The 13,037-nt window shown below is 53.1% G+C and overlaps 1 protein-coding gene across 6 annotated transcripts; it reads left to right on the forward strand.

Moving 5' to 3' along the window:
- The first annotated feature begins 996 nt into the window (after window positions 1-996).
- EFS (embryonal Fyn-associated substrate) lies at window positions 997-9,391 on the forward strand. Of its 6 annotated transcripts, none has more exons than XM_007990861.3 (7): window positions 997-1,332; window positions 5,208-5,486; window positions 5,759-5,899; window positions 6,001-6,723; window positions 7,086-7,175; window positions 8,395-8,652; window positions 9,118-9,391. In XM_007990861.3, exons 1-7 carry the CDS (start codon window positions 1,315-1,317, stop codon window positions 9,190-9,192), a joined length of 1,584 nt encoding a protein of 527 aa, XP_007989052.3. In that variant the 5' UTR covers window positions 997-1,314; the 3' UTR covers window positions 9,193-9,391. The 6 variants fall into 6 exon arrangements, with proteins under 6 accessions (XP_007989052.3, XP_007989053.3, XP_007989050.3 ...); XM_007990862.3 differs by having other exon boundaries at window positions 6,001-6,295; window positions 6,542-6,723; window positions 8,395-9,391; XM_007990859.3 differs by having other exon boundaries at window positions 8,395-9,391.
- Window positions 9,392-13,037: the final 3,646 nt, after the last annotated feature.

Here is a 13,037-nt window from a genome sequence, read left to right on the forward strand (position 1 = left end):
CCTCCCCTTTCCCCTCCCTCCTTTCTCTTAATCCCCAGGACTGAGCCCCGCGCCGGAGAGGAGAGGGCCTGAGGGGAGGAGAAAGGAACAGCACTGAGAGGGGCCAGGAGCCCAGGAAGGGGAGGGAAGGGCAGCCGCGGGCCAGGGGTGAGCCTGGGGGCCACGCGCGACCCCCGGAGCCTTCGCAGCCCTCTCAGTGTCCCCACCCCCAGCCCAGGCGAGTCCGCAGGACCCGGGACCCTGCTCCTCCTTTGCCTTCTCTTTGCTCCTTCTTTTGCTTTGTGGCCTTTCTTTCCCTTCCCAGAGACACCTGGGAGCTGCCCCCAAGCTGTGGGGCGCGCCGCGGGGTCCTGCCAAGGGTGCCTGTGAGCGGGGGCGGCGGGGCCGGCGCCGGGTGCCAGGGGCCGAGGGTGGGAGCAGGAGCTTGTGGCCCTGCGCCCTGGAGCCGAGGACTGGAAGGGGGCTGGGCCCGTCCGCCGCCTGGGCGCGGGCAGCGCGTTGGGAAGGCCGTCCCGCCTGCTCCAGTGGTGCCCGTGTGCTGGGTGCTGCTGCTCGGGGTGAGGCGCCGTGGCGGCGACCTGAGACCCCCGGGCGCGCTGAGTGAGTGCGCGCGTGAAAACCGCCGCGCGCCGCGGGTGCGAGTGTTTGGGCAGAAGCGGCCCCTCCAGCGACCCAGCCCCACAGCCACGCTCTCGGGGGTCTTTGGCTCCGGGCAACTTGGGACAAACGTCTCAGTTCTCGCTCTCCCTCGCTCCCAGCGGGGTCGCCGCACACCCAAGCCCTGGGAGCACCGCTCTGCAGCACAGCCGGCGGGTGGAGAGGGTTGGCCCCTGAACTCGCTCGTCCAGCCCAACCGCCCCAGCGGCTTCTCCCAGCCCTCGAGGCTCTCGTGAGCGGCCTGGAGAGGCGTCGAGCGCAGCGCAGCGCCCGCCTGCTCACCTGCCCCGGCCCCCGAAGGGAACGTTCGGCTCCTGCGAGCCCGGGGCGCCCCCGCGGCCTAGGGCGGGCAGCTCCCGGGGACTGGACGAGGTGGTGGCGCCCGGGAGGCCGCGGGGACAGCACGCAGCGCGCGCCCTTGGATGCCGTCCCGCAGCGACGCCCCGGCCCGCCCCGCTCCTCCTCCTGCCTGGCTAGCCTGCCTCTCATTTGGGAAGTTTTGTGGGTTTTCTTTCTCCTCCTCCAACCTTGGCGGAGGCCACGACTCAGGCGCCACAGCTGGGGGCTAGAGGCCGCGGATCATGGTGCGGGGCAGCCAGCGCTGAAGTCAGCAAAACCGAGCCTGGCCTGAGGCAGGCTGCGCGGGAGGCCAAAGCCATGGCCATTGCCACGTCGGTGAGTCCACCAGGGAGAGGAGGCTGCCGGGGAGAGACCTCCACGGCCTGCCCTGCGCTCCTGTCACTTTATTTCTGCCCTCTCTTTGTCTCTCTCCTTGGTCCCTTTCTTCTCCAGGAGGCTGTGTCCCCCTCCTCTCACTTTTGTTTCCCTTCTCCCTCTCACTCCTCATCCCCTGCTCCTCCTGGCTCCGGGCTCTCGCCTCTTCCCCGCCCCCTCCCGTTCTCCTTTTTCTTACTAGAGGCTGCGCCTGAATGGAGGGGAGGGGGCAAGCGTAGCCCGAGTCCTCTCTGCTTCTTTTGGGCGGGAACAGATGGCTACTGGTGGTTGGCAGGGGCTCGTGATTGGGAGGCAAGTAAAAGGTTTGGAGGGGGCTGAAAGGACCTAGTGGCTCACGGAAAACGAAAAACGAGAGGCTGAAGGGCCCAAGGAGGCCCATCTCGAGACGAGGGATAGGGAAAAGAGGGAGATAGACCAAAGGAGGGCGGTCAGGAAGGAGAAAGAGAAGACAGAGGGAGGAGGGGAGGTGATGTCAGCCAGCCTCAGGCCACTTTCCAGGGATCAGGACAAAGGGAGGAGACAGCTGGCATGATGGGACAGTGGGAGGAGGCCTCCCAGAGAGCACACAGGCCCTCTGCCACCCACATTAGGCTGGCCATTCCCTCACCAGTCAGCTGGACCGCTGGGGGATAGAGCAGGAGTGGCCACACCCATCATCAATCAGCCCATCAACAACTCTGTCCTGCGGTGGCAGGGCCCAGAGGCTTGGCCCCATTGGACAGACTGAACTCAAACTTAACACCAAGGAGGAGCGCTCTACAGCCCCACCTCGGTTTTCTATTCTACAGTCTATGCAGTCTGTATAGAACAGAAAATCCAGGCAGCTCTGTACCCCTTCCACCCTCTTCTAGGTCCTGCCTAAACTTCCCAGGGAAGTGAGGGCGTCACTTGCTTTCTGGTCCCTTCTCAGTGGGGACTCTTGGAGAGATAATTGTGAGACCGGAAAGAGAAGCACCGAGCCACCCAATGTCCTCCCATACCCTTTGAGGACAGGTTCAAGTTTGGTTCTTTCTCAGACCAAACTCCTTTTTTTTTTTTTTTTTCTGAGACAAGGTCTCACACTGTCACCAGGCTGGAGTGCAGTGGCACAATCATGGCTCACTGCAACCTCCACCTCCTGGGCTCAGGTGATCCACCTACCTCAGCCTCCTGAGTTGCTGGGACTACAAGCACGCACCACCACATCGGCTAATTTTTTGTATTTTTTGTAGAGGCGGGGTTTTGCCATGTTGCCCAGGCTGGTCTCAAACTCCTGGGCTCAAGCAATCCATCTGCCTCAGCCTCCCAAAGTGCTGAGATTACAGGCATGAGTGACCGCACCTGGCCCCAAACTCCTTTTAGTTCCTCAATCTGTAACGATAGCCAGGAAACCCTAGCTCAGAGTGGAGATAGAGTACCTCTGGGAGTACTCTGGCATAGAGGTGCTGGTTCAGGAGCCAGCTAGTCAGCTTTGTAGTCCCAAGAAGGTAGATTTTTCTTTTTATGGTCAGGGGCATTTATGCTAATCAAACTCACAGGATTCTAGTAACAGCTATTACTTATTGAGCATTTCCTGCACCTGGCCCTGTGCCACGCTTTGTCATAGTTTCTTTATGCATTATCTCATGCAACTCTCACAACCACCTTGTGCAGGTAGTACCGTTATTATCTGAAAATGGATACGTGCATACGGAATTCTACAAAGCAGAAAACTGAGACTCAGAAAGATTAAACAATCTGCCCAAAGGCACCTGGCTAGAAAGGGACAGACCGCCAAACAGTGGGTCGCAACGGTAATCCCAGCTGTTTAGGATACTGAACCCAGGCATTCGAGGTTACAGTGAGTTATGATTGTGCCACTTTACTCCAGCCTGGACCACAGAGCAAGAGCTGGTCTCTAAATAATTAAATATTTGAAATAAAATTTTTAAAAGAAAGAGACACAGCCAAGACTCAACCCCAGGTCTGCCTTTAGAACTGTGCTTTTAATCCCCTGGCTAGATCCAAAAGACTGATTTATAATTTACAAATAAAAAGAAAAGTTCAGCACTAACCGGGAATTTGTGTCATCTGGTTAGCATGTTTCTTTGTGTGGGACAATATCCTTTAGAAACCAAAATATAATCAGAAAATGGTTTGACGGGTTGGGAATCAGACAAGAAGAGGAGTCAATTTGTTGTTAAAACCACCCAGCCATGAGGGGCCGGACAACCTCACCACCAGAGGGAAACATCAACCAAGAGGAATATGCACTCCTGCTGGCTCTAGCAGGGCACCCTTCTCCCCAGGGTCTGGTGGCAGCCTGCCTGAGATATTTAACTTGAGATTTTTTTACTGCATTAGTCGGTCCATTTGGCGACCTGGCTAGTAATGCCCAACTAGCTGCTGTCCAACACTACATGTAAGTCACCACTGCCTGGGACCCTACCAGCAAGCATCATCATTTAGCAATCAAAACTGAAGCTGAATGTCATTGTACGTTTTGAGTGGTTTAAGCTTGATCCTACCAAAAGACATCATGGAGCAAGTGCACTGCGAAGGGTTATAGCAAAGGGAAATTGGGTATAAGAAGGCCTTCCTGTGTGCTTGACTTGCTTTTGAGTTAGGGACCTTCTCAGCCACTGTTACTACTATTTCTTTTAAGTAGATTCCTACATTTGTGATTGTGGAGAAGCAGTAGCACAAGTAATTGAGAGCACAGGCTCTGGGATCAAGCAGTTTAGGGTTCAGATTATGCTCCACCAGCTGTGCCAGCGATATGGCATCAGACAAAGTACTAACCTCCCTCTTCCAGTTTTCTTTCCAAAATGGGGTAAGGACGGCTCCTCCCTCATAAGGTTGTTGTGGGAATTAAATGAGATGAGTTGATTAATGCAGAGATTTGCACAGTGTCTGGAAACATTGTTTGCACTTGGTACCTGTGACTTATTACTTGAGCCTGTGGCCCTTGATGGAAAAAGCTTATAAGCCCCCACCAGACAGGACTGGAAACAGGATGATACATGTTTCCTTTTGGTTGGCCTGCCAACCCCCTTCACACACACACAAAGACACACTCTGTCCTTCAGTGGAAGGGCTCATTGCTAAATGATGATGCCTGCTGGTAGATTCCAGGCAGTGGTGACACACACAAGAATACACACTTTTCTCCATGGTAACCTCAGCCTCTTCTGGTGGAACCTTATTTGTTCAGACTGAGAGCAAACAATTGCTTTGTTTCTGTTTTCTTTCTTACTATGCCTAGGCACACTGTCTGGACTAGGCCTCTCCCAGTCTCTCAGAATGAGGGGTCTCTGCGGCTGCTTAAGCTAACCTTTTGCTAGTGAGGGATAATGACTTGGGAACAGAGAGAAGGTAAAGGAGATTCTATGAGAGACTGTAGCAGGGCTTCATATGTTTTGGAAGAAATTCATTCAACATGTGTATTGACCAATTCCAGGTCAGGCCTTATTGCAAGGACTACAAACATAGCAGTTCCCATGTCCATAGGGTTTACAATATAAGGGAAGAAATCGATATAAAAAAAGCAAATAGACAAATAGTATGAAGTATGAGGACAGAAACAGTAGGTGGAGACAAACAGAGAATGGGGTGGGGAGAAGAGTAAAACATCGGCCTCTCTGAGGAGAACTGGTCCAGTTGAAGGAACTGAAAGGAAGAGGGAGAGTGCATGTGATGAAGCTGGAGAGAAGCTAGGGCCCAGGCAGAAAGCTGCATCCAGAGTGCAGGTTTTTAGCTTGAGGGAAATGCAGAGCTCCGAAGGGTTTTGAGCAGGGGATGACATGACCTGAAAGGGGTCTGAAGACCCTTCTCCCCACTCCCACCTCCCCCACCAGGCCCAGCTGGCCCGGGCACTGTATGACAACACCGCTGAGTCCCCCCAGGAGCTGTCCTTCCGCCGAGGGGACGTCCTACGGGTCCTGCAGAGAGAGGGCGCTGGTGGACTGGACGGCTGGTGCCTCTGCTCCCTACACGGCCAGCAGGGCATTGTGCCCGCCAACAGGGTGAAGCTCCTGCCTGCTGGCCCAGCACCCAAGCCTGGCCTCTCTCCTGCACCCCCAGCCCAGCTTGGCTCACCATATCCAGCCCCAGATCACAGCAATGAGGACCAGGAGGTGAGAGTGGGACCTCCCCAACCCCAAGCCAGAAGAGCCCCATTCCTCCCTGACTAGCCCCATCCAGGGCCTGCAGCAGGTGGGCAGGAAGAACCCTGAGGCCACAGCTCTTCACTGCTCTGCGCTGGCCAAAACCTGTCTACCAACCTTTCTGAGCTGTGGCCCTCTAGGTACAGGGGGAGTTGGAAGGTCTGTAAGCTCCTCGCACTCAGACATTATTTGATCACTGCCCACTCCGTTCCTCCTGACCCCCCGTCTATTTGATCCCTCAGGTGTATGTGGTGCCGCCCCCAGCTCGGCCCTGTCCAACCTCAGGACCTCCAGCTGGACCTTGCCCACCCTCTCCTGACCCCATCTACAAGATCCCCAGAGCCGGTGGGACCCAGCTGGCTACTCCCAGAGATGTCTTAGAGGTGAGGGCTAGAGGCCCCTGTGTAAGTTGGGTGGGAGACAGATCACCCCAAGGGAGGGTTCGTTGCTGAGCTGACAGATGACTGACCACTCCTCTCCACAGGTCTACGATGTGCCCCCTACCGCCCTTCGGGTGCTCTCCAGTAGCCCCTATGACTGCCCTGCCTCCTTTTCCCACCCTCTGACCCGGGTTGCCCTGCAGCCCCCTGAAGAGGATGATGCTCCCTATGATGTGCCTCTGACCCCAAAGCCACCTGCAGAGCTGGAACCAGATCTGGAGTGGGAAGGAGGCCGGGAACCAGGGCCCCCCATCTACGCTGCCCCCTCCAACCTGAAACGAGCGTCAGCCTTACTCAATCTGTATGAAGCACCCGAGGAACTGCTGGCAGATGGGGAAGGTGGGGGCACTGATGAGGGGATCTACGATGTGCCTCTGCTGGGGCCAGAGGCTCCCCCTTCTCCAGAGCCCCCTGGAGCGTTGGCCTCCCATGACCAGGACACCCTGGCCCAGCTTCTGGCCAGAAGCCCCCCACCTCCGCACAGGCCCCGGCTCCCCTCAGCTGAGAGCCTGTCCCGCCGCCCTCTGCCTGCCCTGCCTGTCCCTGAGGCCCCCAGCCCCTCCCCAGTGCCCTCTCCTGCCCCAGGACGGAAGGGCAGCATCCAGGACAGGCCTCTGCCCCCACCCCCACCCCGCCTGCCTGGCTATGGGGGCCCCAAGGTCGAGGGGGATCCAGAAGGCAGGGAGATGGAGGATGACCCAGCAGGACACCACAATGAGTACGAGGGCATTCCAATGGCCGAGGAGTATGACTATGTCCACCTGAAGGTGAGCGTCCCCAGGCAGCCCCACCAGAAGGGACCCCAGGGGTACCAGGGGAGGAGTGTGGAGACCTAGGGCACAGAAGCAGAGCCTCCCTGCCTCCCTTCTGTCCCCCTTCCTTCTCCCCTGGCCCTCTACCCTGCAGCCTGGGACCCCAGTACTTGGCCACAACACTTGTACTAGTGCCACACTGTTGCTCCTAGACCCAGCCTGGGGCCACCAGAGCTCTCTGGAGTCAAGGGACTACAACCTCTGATAACAGGAGTGTCCTTGGGAAGGAAGGGAGGCTGGGAAGGGGCAGAAGGGCCACAGAAGCCACCCCGTCCTGCTCCCCCACCCCAGCACTAAGACCTCATGCCCCCCTGCAGGGCATGGACAAAGCTCAGGGATCTAGGCCCCCGGATCAGGCCTGCACAAGGGATCCTGAACTGCCAGACAGGGGGATGCCGGCGCTGCAGGTGACCCTGGCGGGAATGGTGCTAGAGAAGGGGGCTGGGGAGGGAGGAACAGGGACTTGGGAGAAGAAGTGAGCCATCATCCACGGAAGGAAATAGGTTAGGATGGAGTGAGAGTTCACGGGAACCAGGGACAGAGTGGAGGGCATGTTAGAAATCTACAGGAAGGAACTGGAACCTGGAAGAGGATGTTAGGAATTCAGAAAGAGGGGAAAGAATGTGTTGGAGAGGAGTCAGAAAATCAAGCAGCCAGGAGAGCAGAAAGTTTCTGAGTTGTGGGGTCAGAGCTAGGCCTGGGGACTTCTGAGCCTCCTTCCAACTGTGAATTCCTGGGCTCCTAAGAGACCTGGCTTCTAATCCCAGCTCCACTACTGAGAAGCCAGGGGCTTTGAAGCCGTCAGTTAATCTCTCCGGGCCTCAGAAAGTGAGGTGGTTTCCTCAAACCTGTGTAGAATGGTTGCAACACAATAGCTACCATTTATCAGGTATTTACCAAGTGCTAGACCCTGTGCTAGGCATGCTGCATGTGTTAGTATTAATCATAGTCGCAGTTAATACGCATCTGGTGCTCACAGTGTGCAATGCACTGTGATAAGCCCTTTCTCTATATTATCTCAATTGATCTTTGCTGCAGCGTCATGAGGTACATACTAGAACTGCACAATCTAGTACAGTAGCCGCTAGCTACATATGGCTATTGAGCACTCGAGATATGGCTAGTTCAAGCTGAAATATGCTGCAAATATAAAATGCACCCTGGATTTTGCAGACTCAGTATGGGAAAAATCTCAATAATTTTCATATTGATTACATGTTGAAATTATAACATTTTTATATTTGGATTCAGATAAAATATATTAGGGTTTTATTTTGTTTTGTTTTTTACCACTTTTAATGTGGCTACTAACTCATCTAAAATTTCACATGTGGTTCACATTATGTTTATATTGGACAGTGCAGTATTAGACTCCCTGTTTTAGAGTTAAGGAAACCAAGTTCAAAGCCTTGTCTGAAATCAAGTTTGAGGTTGTTTGAATCCAGATCTATCTGATATGAAGTGTGGGCACTTCACTGCTGCTCTCTCTAGAATCTAAACTTCCCGATGGGCAGAGGTAAGAGCTAAAAGGATTGCCCTTGGGAAGAAAGGGAGGAAGGAGAAAAGAAGTGAGGGAGGAAATGGCACTGATGAGAATGTTCTCTGACCACTCCTCTTGCCCCTCAGGAGGCCCTGTCCCCAGGGGAGCCACTGGTTCTGTCCACCGGAGATCTACAGCTCCTGCACTTCTACGCTGGGCAATGCCAGAGCCACTACTCGGCCCTGCAAGTGGCCGTGGCAGCCCTGATGGCCAGTACCCAGGCTAATGAGCCCCCGCGACTCTTCGTGCCCCACAGCAAGAGGGTGGTGGTGGCTGCTCATCGCCTGGTGTTTGTTGGGGACACCCTAGGCCGGCTGGCAGCCTCTGCCCCTCTGAGAGCACAGGTTAGGACTGGAGGTACAGCACTAGGCCAGGCATTGCGGGCCACCGTGCTGGCTGTCAAGGGAGCTGCCCTGGGCTACCCATCCAGCCCTGCCGTCCAAGAGATGATGCAGTGTGTAGCAGAACTGGCAGGGCAGGCCCTGCGATTCACCACCCTGCTCACTAGCCTGGCTCCCTGAAGGTCCTTTGGCACAGCCCTGTCCCTCCCCTGTCTGCCAAAACCCCCCTCTAGGCCTTGGGTGGCTGGAGGGCTTTGTTAAGGGACTAGGAGAAGTGGGGGTATCTTTCCCCTTTCCTGCCCTTTCTGCTCATCTCAACCTCTCACAGAGGTGTCTTCTCCCCCTAACCCACAGCTTTTTGTATGAGCCATTTTGTATAAATTATTTATATTTAATATTATTCCCTGCTTTGTCAGGAGCAGGTGCTAGGCTCTGGGGCAGTGAGGAACTGGACTCTTCTCTCCTCAGCCTAGGGTGGAGGTCACTGCACTGCCACCCACCTCTGGAAGACTGGCCATGAAAAGTCAGGTGGCAGAAACCTGAGGCCACATAGAGCCTCTCTCTTTTCCTGTTTCTTGGCTCTAGAAGATCAGCACTGCACTGTTAGCTGAGAGTGAGGGCAAGACATAAACTGTCCAGAGTCTGAAGGTCTCAGGAAGACCAGAGAGCTTCTCCCCACAGAAGGTGGAGAGAGCTGGGACTCAGACATGGTTGTGCACCTCAATAAACCCTGCAGTCTGCCTCCCTGACTCTGCTTCTTGGGAGCATGGTGAGCAGCCCTGGTGCTCAGCAGCCATACCTATGGGACACACACTATGAACAGGATGCCTTTCGGGGTTTGGGGGAGATTTCGCTCCTTTCCTCAACAACTATTCACTGGACAAGTTCTCTGCTCCCATGATGGGCTAGGCACAGTTCTGCAAGTGTATTGTGAATGTGTCATTCTAGTGGGATACACAAATAAGTCAGTTAAAATACATAAATAAAAACATAAACCTGCCATAGATTTCACATTTGCTGGTGATGGAAGTCGGCAGGATGGTGTGAAGAAACTAAGCAGATGAGGGGAGAGGCCAGTGAAGGAGACTTTAGACAGGACGGTTGGGAGGTGAGATCTGAACTGCTACCCAGAAGAGGAGAGTCTGAGGACTAGTATTCCCAGAAGGCAGATGCCAGTGACTGACCTGAGGGCCTTCCTCCAAGACTTCATTGTCATACGATGTCATTAGAGAGGTGTCAATGTGGAGAGAAGCTGACCACACAAGAGCCTTGAAATGTGCCATCCTGGAGAGGCCACCCCAACTAAAGGCCCAGCCTCAGCTTTGCACCACAGGATAGCTCTGGCCAACTGGAGACTGCTGCTGGCCAGTCTAGGCACCCTCTTCCTTAGGTGACGCCAAGAGGGTATAGGCCCTTTCACTCAGCTTCCCAGGTAGATCATCCCAGGGTGACCTGCACATCATCCTTCTGGAAAAACCATTTTCAGGAGGATCCACGGTGGCAGATGTCGAAAGGTCAGTCCTCAGGACTTTGGTGAAATTGATGAGACCATGGCTCAGACAGGAGATCATTCTAGCCATTTACCACAAGAGAAAACATCCAAGCTACAAATCAATTGCTTCAGTTCTGCTTTCCCAAGATATTACCATGGCATGATGACTGGATTGGGGGCACAATCATAGTCTGTTGGCACCCCCACACATTTGCCACCTCCCCTTTAGGTTCCTTTCTCATCTCACTCTCAAAGAAAAATGCACTTTCAGATTTTGGGGCCAAGAAAATTCACCCCGTGTGTTGAAGTCCATCATCCATCGTCTTCCAAACAGAATTTCAAGAGATTAGCCTGGAATTAGAGTCAGAGGTTTCAGTTCAAGTCTCTGATCTCCCATGTACTTGTTCATCCATGGGTAAATCATGCCAGTCCCTCTGAAGTCCTGGTTTCATCTTCAATATTAGCATGATCATAATGGTCTTACAGGGTTATTGTGAGGACCTAACAAGATAATGCATGCGAACAGCCCCACAATGTATAAATTAAGTGATTATCATTATTCCAGGACAGACACCAGGAGTCAGACGATAAATCCCCAAGGAATATTGGCTATGCAACACCATAGTAAAACCTGAAGAGATGCTGAAATGAGTTGGGAGAGGGGAAGTGGTGGGAGGCTGCTTGATGCATTAGAAAAGAGGTTTCGGCGGGGGGCAGTGACTCGCACCTGTCATCCCAGCATTTCGGGAGGCTGAGGCCAGAGGATGGCTTGAGCTCAGGAGTATAAAACCAGCCGGGGCCACACAGTGAGACCCTATCTCAACAAAACATCAAAAAGTTAGCCAAGTGCGGTGGCATGTGCAGGAGGCTGAGGTAGGAGGATTGCTTGAGCCGGGGAGGTGGAGACTCACTCTCAAGAGAGTGAGACCCTGTCCCAAGAAAAGAGTTTCCTGTATATGGAAAATTTCTGAACAGAGGAGACAAGTTAAAGGTGTGGTTCAGTGGAGAGAAGGGGGAATGATTTCCTGCCTGACAATGATAGAACACTCCTTTCTAGCCCTTACCTAGGATTAGAGAATAAAGTACCTATCAGGTAACAAATCTCTTAGAAATGTGTGTCTCTACCTTTAATGTATAATACCTACACCTGGAGATCTGGTTAAAATATAGATTATGATTCAAGGGTCTCTCGGTGAGGCTTGGATTCTGCATTTCTAACAAGCTCCCACGTATGCTGCTGGTCCGTGAACCACACTTTGAGTAGCAATTCTAGAGGTTAGGGAAGACTCCTGTGTAGCAAAGATGTTTGAGCTGAGAGCTGAAGGATGAGAAAAACGTGACTAAAGTTTTTTAGGTGCAGGAACGAGCTTGTTCAAAGGCCTCGTGGCACTGGGGAAAACTAGAAGATCTGTGGCTGGAGTGCAGAGAGTTTGGGGAAAGAAGGTATCTAGATTTTTAATATTCACTTTGACAGTGAGGAGACACCACTGAAGACTGGTTAACAGGAAAGATACATGATCAGATCTGTATTTTGAAAAGATCATTCTATCTGACTATAAATGACATATGGGTGGCAAGGAGGTGTAAACAAAGTGGATGCAGAACACCAGTTAGGAATTAGGGGGCGAAAGTGGTCTTTGCAGCAGGTAGTTTGACTAATAGTGGCAGAGATGGAGAGATGTGGGATATCTGAGAATATACAGGAAGTAAAATGGGCAGAATTGTGTAAAGGATTCAACATGGGTGAGGAAGAGAAAGCTCTAAGGGATGTTGCCTGAGCATTTGGCCACAATGTGATGTTGAGGGTGCCATTCACTGCAGAAAAAAGCAGTGGAAGACAAACAAGTTATGGGGGGAAAGCACAAATTTGGTCTTGAACATGAGTTTGAAGTCCCTGTGAGTCATCCAAGGTAAAGGTCAAATAAGAGGTGGCTTCATGGGTCTGGAGCTCAGAACAGAGGTGGAAGCTGGAAATCAGTCTGGACATCAGGTTTGTATTGTTTGTATGGGTGGTGTTTAAAGCTGTGGGAATAGGCAGGATCCCAAGGTGGAGACAGTGTGAGATGAGAGGAGGGCCTAGGACTAAGTCTCTGAGGATTCCAGACACTGAACAATGGTGTCTAAATGATCCAGACAGGAATGGCCCTAAAAGCCAGCACCACCAGCCTCGTCACTACCAATACAGACCCCTCCTGCAGTTGCTTCATCCCATTGGACTTCAGTCATTGCCTCAAGAACCGGGATGATAATGGCCTGCCCATGCTCAGCACCAGTGCCATGAGCTGGAAGACGATTTCTGCAATGGAGGAAAGGGGAGCAGGAGAGACTCAGCAGCAAAGGAAGGGAGTGTTTAAAGGAAGAGGGGTGAACAGTGACAAATGCTGCTGAGAAATGGAGATTCAACCAGGATGGGAGTGATGAAACCCAAGGAGGTGGTCTCCTTGTAGAGGACTGAAGCTAGGGCTGAATAAAGGGCCAAGCCAGTCTTCCATATGCATAAGTTGTACTGTAATAGCCAGTTTACATGTCTGTCTCCCTGGAGTAATGGTCTCCAAAGCGGACCTTGTCCACCCTATTATCCTTAAAGTCTAGTGCAAGTCCTGGAATGTAGTGGACACTTAAATTTTAGTGATTAGTGAATGGGTAGATGAATGAATGAATGAGTAGTGGCAAATGATTGGAAGCAGAGGAAGAATCTCTGGCATCTGCCTGGACTACCTACTATCCTTCAGCTTTTTTTGCTTTATACCGCAATGGCCTGCAGACCCAGGAAAGAGACGACAGAGCCCCATTCCCCTCCCTCCCCTGGGCCCTGGCCCCCCTTTCTCTATCTGACGAAGAGTCTGGACCGAAGGTTCTGCTGACGTGGGAAGGGGAGGAGAGTCTAGAGGAAGAG

This window comes from Chlorocebus sabaeus, chromosome 29 (assembly GCF_047675955.1).
Source record: "Chlorocebus sabaeus isolate Y175 chromosome 29, mChlSab1.0.hap1, whole genome shotgun sequence".
Classification (NCBI taxonomy): Eukaryota; Metazoa; Chordata; class Mammalia; order Primates; family Cercopithecidae; genus Chlorocebus; species Chlorocebus sabaeus.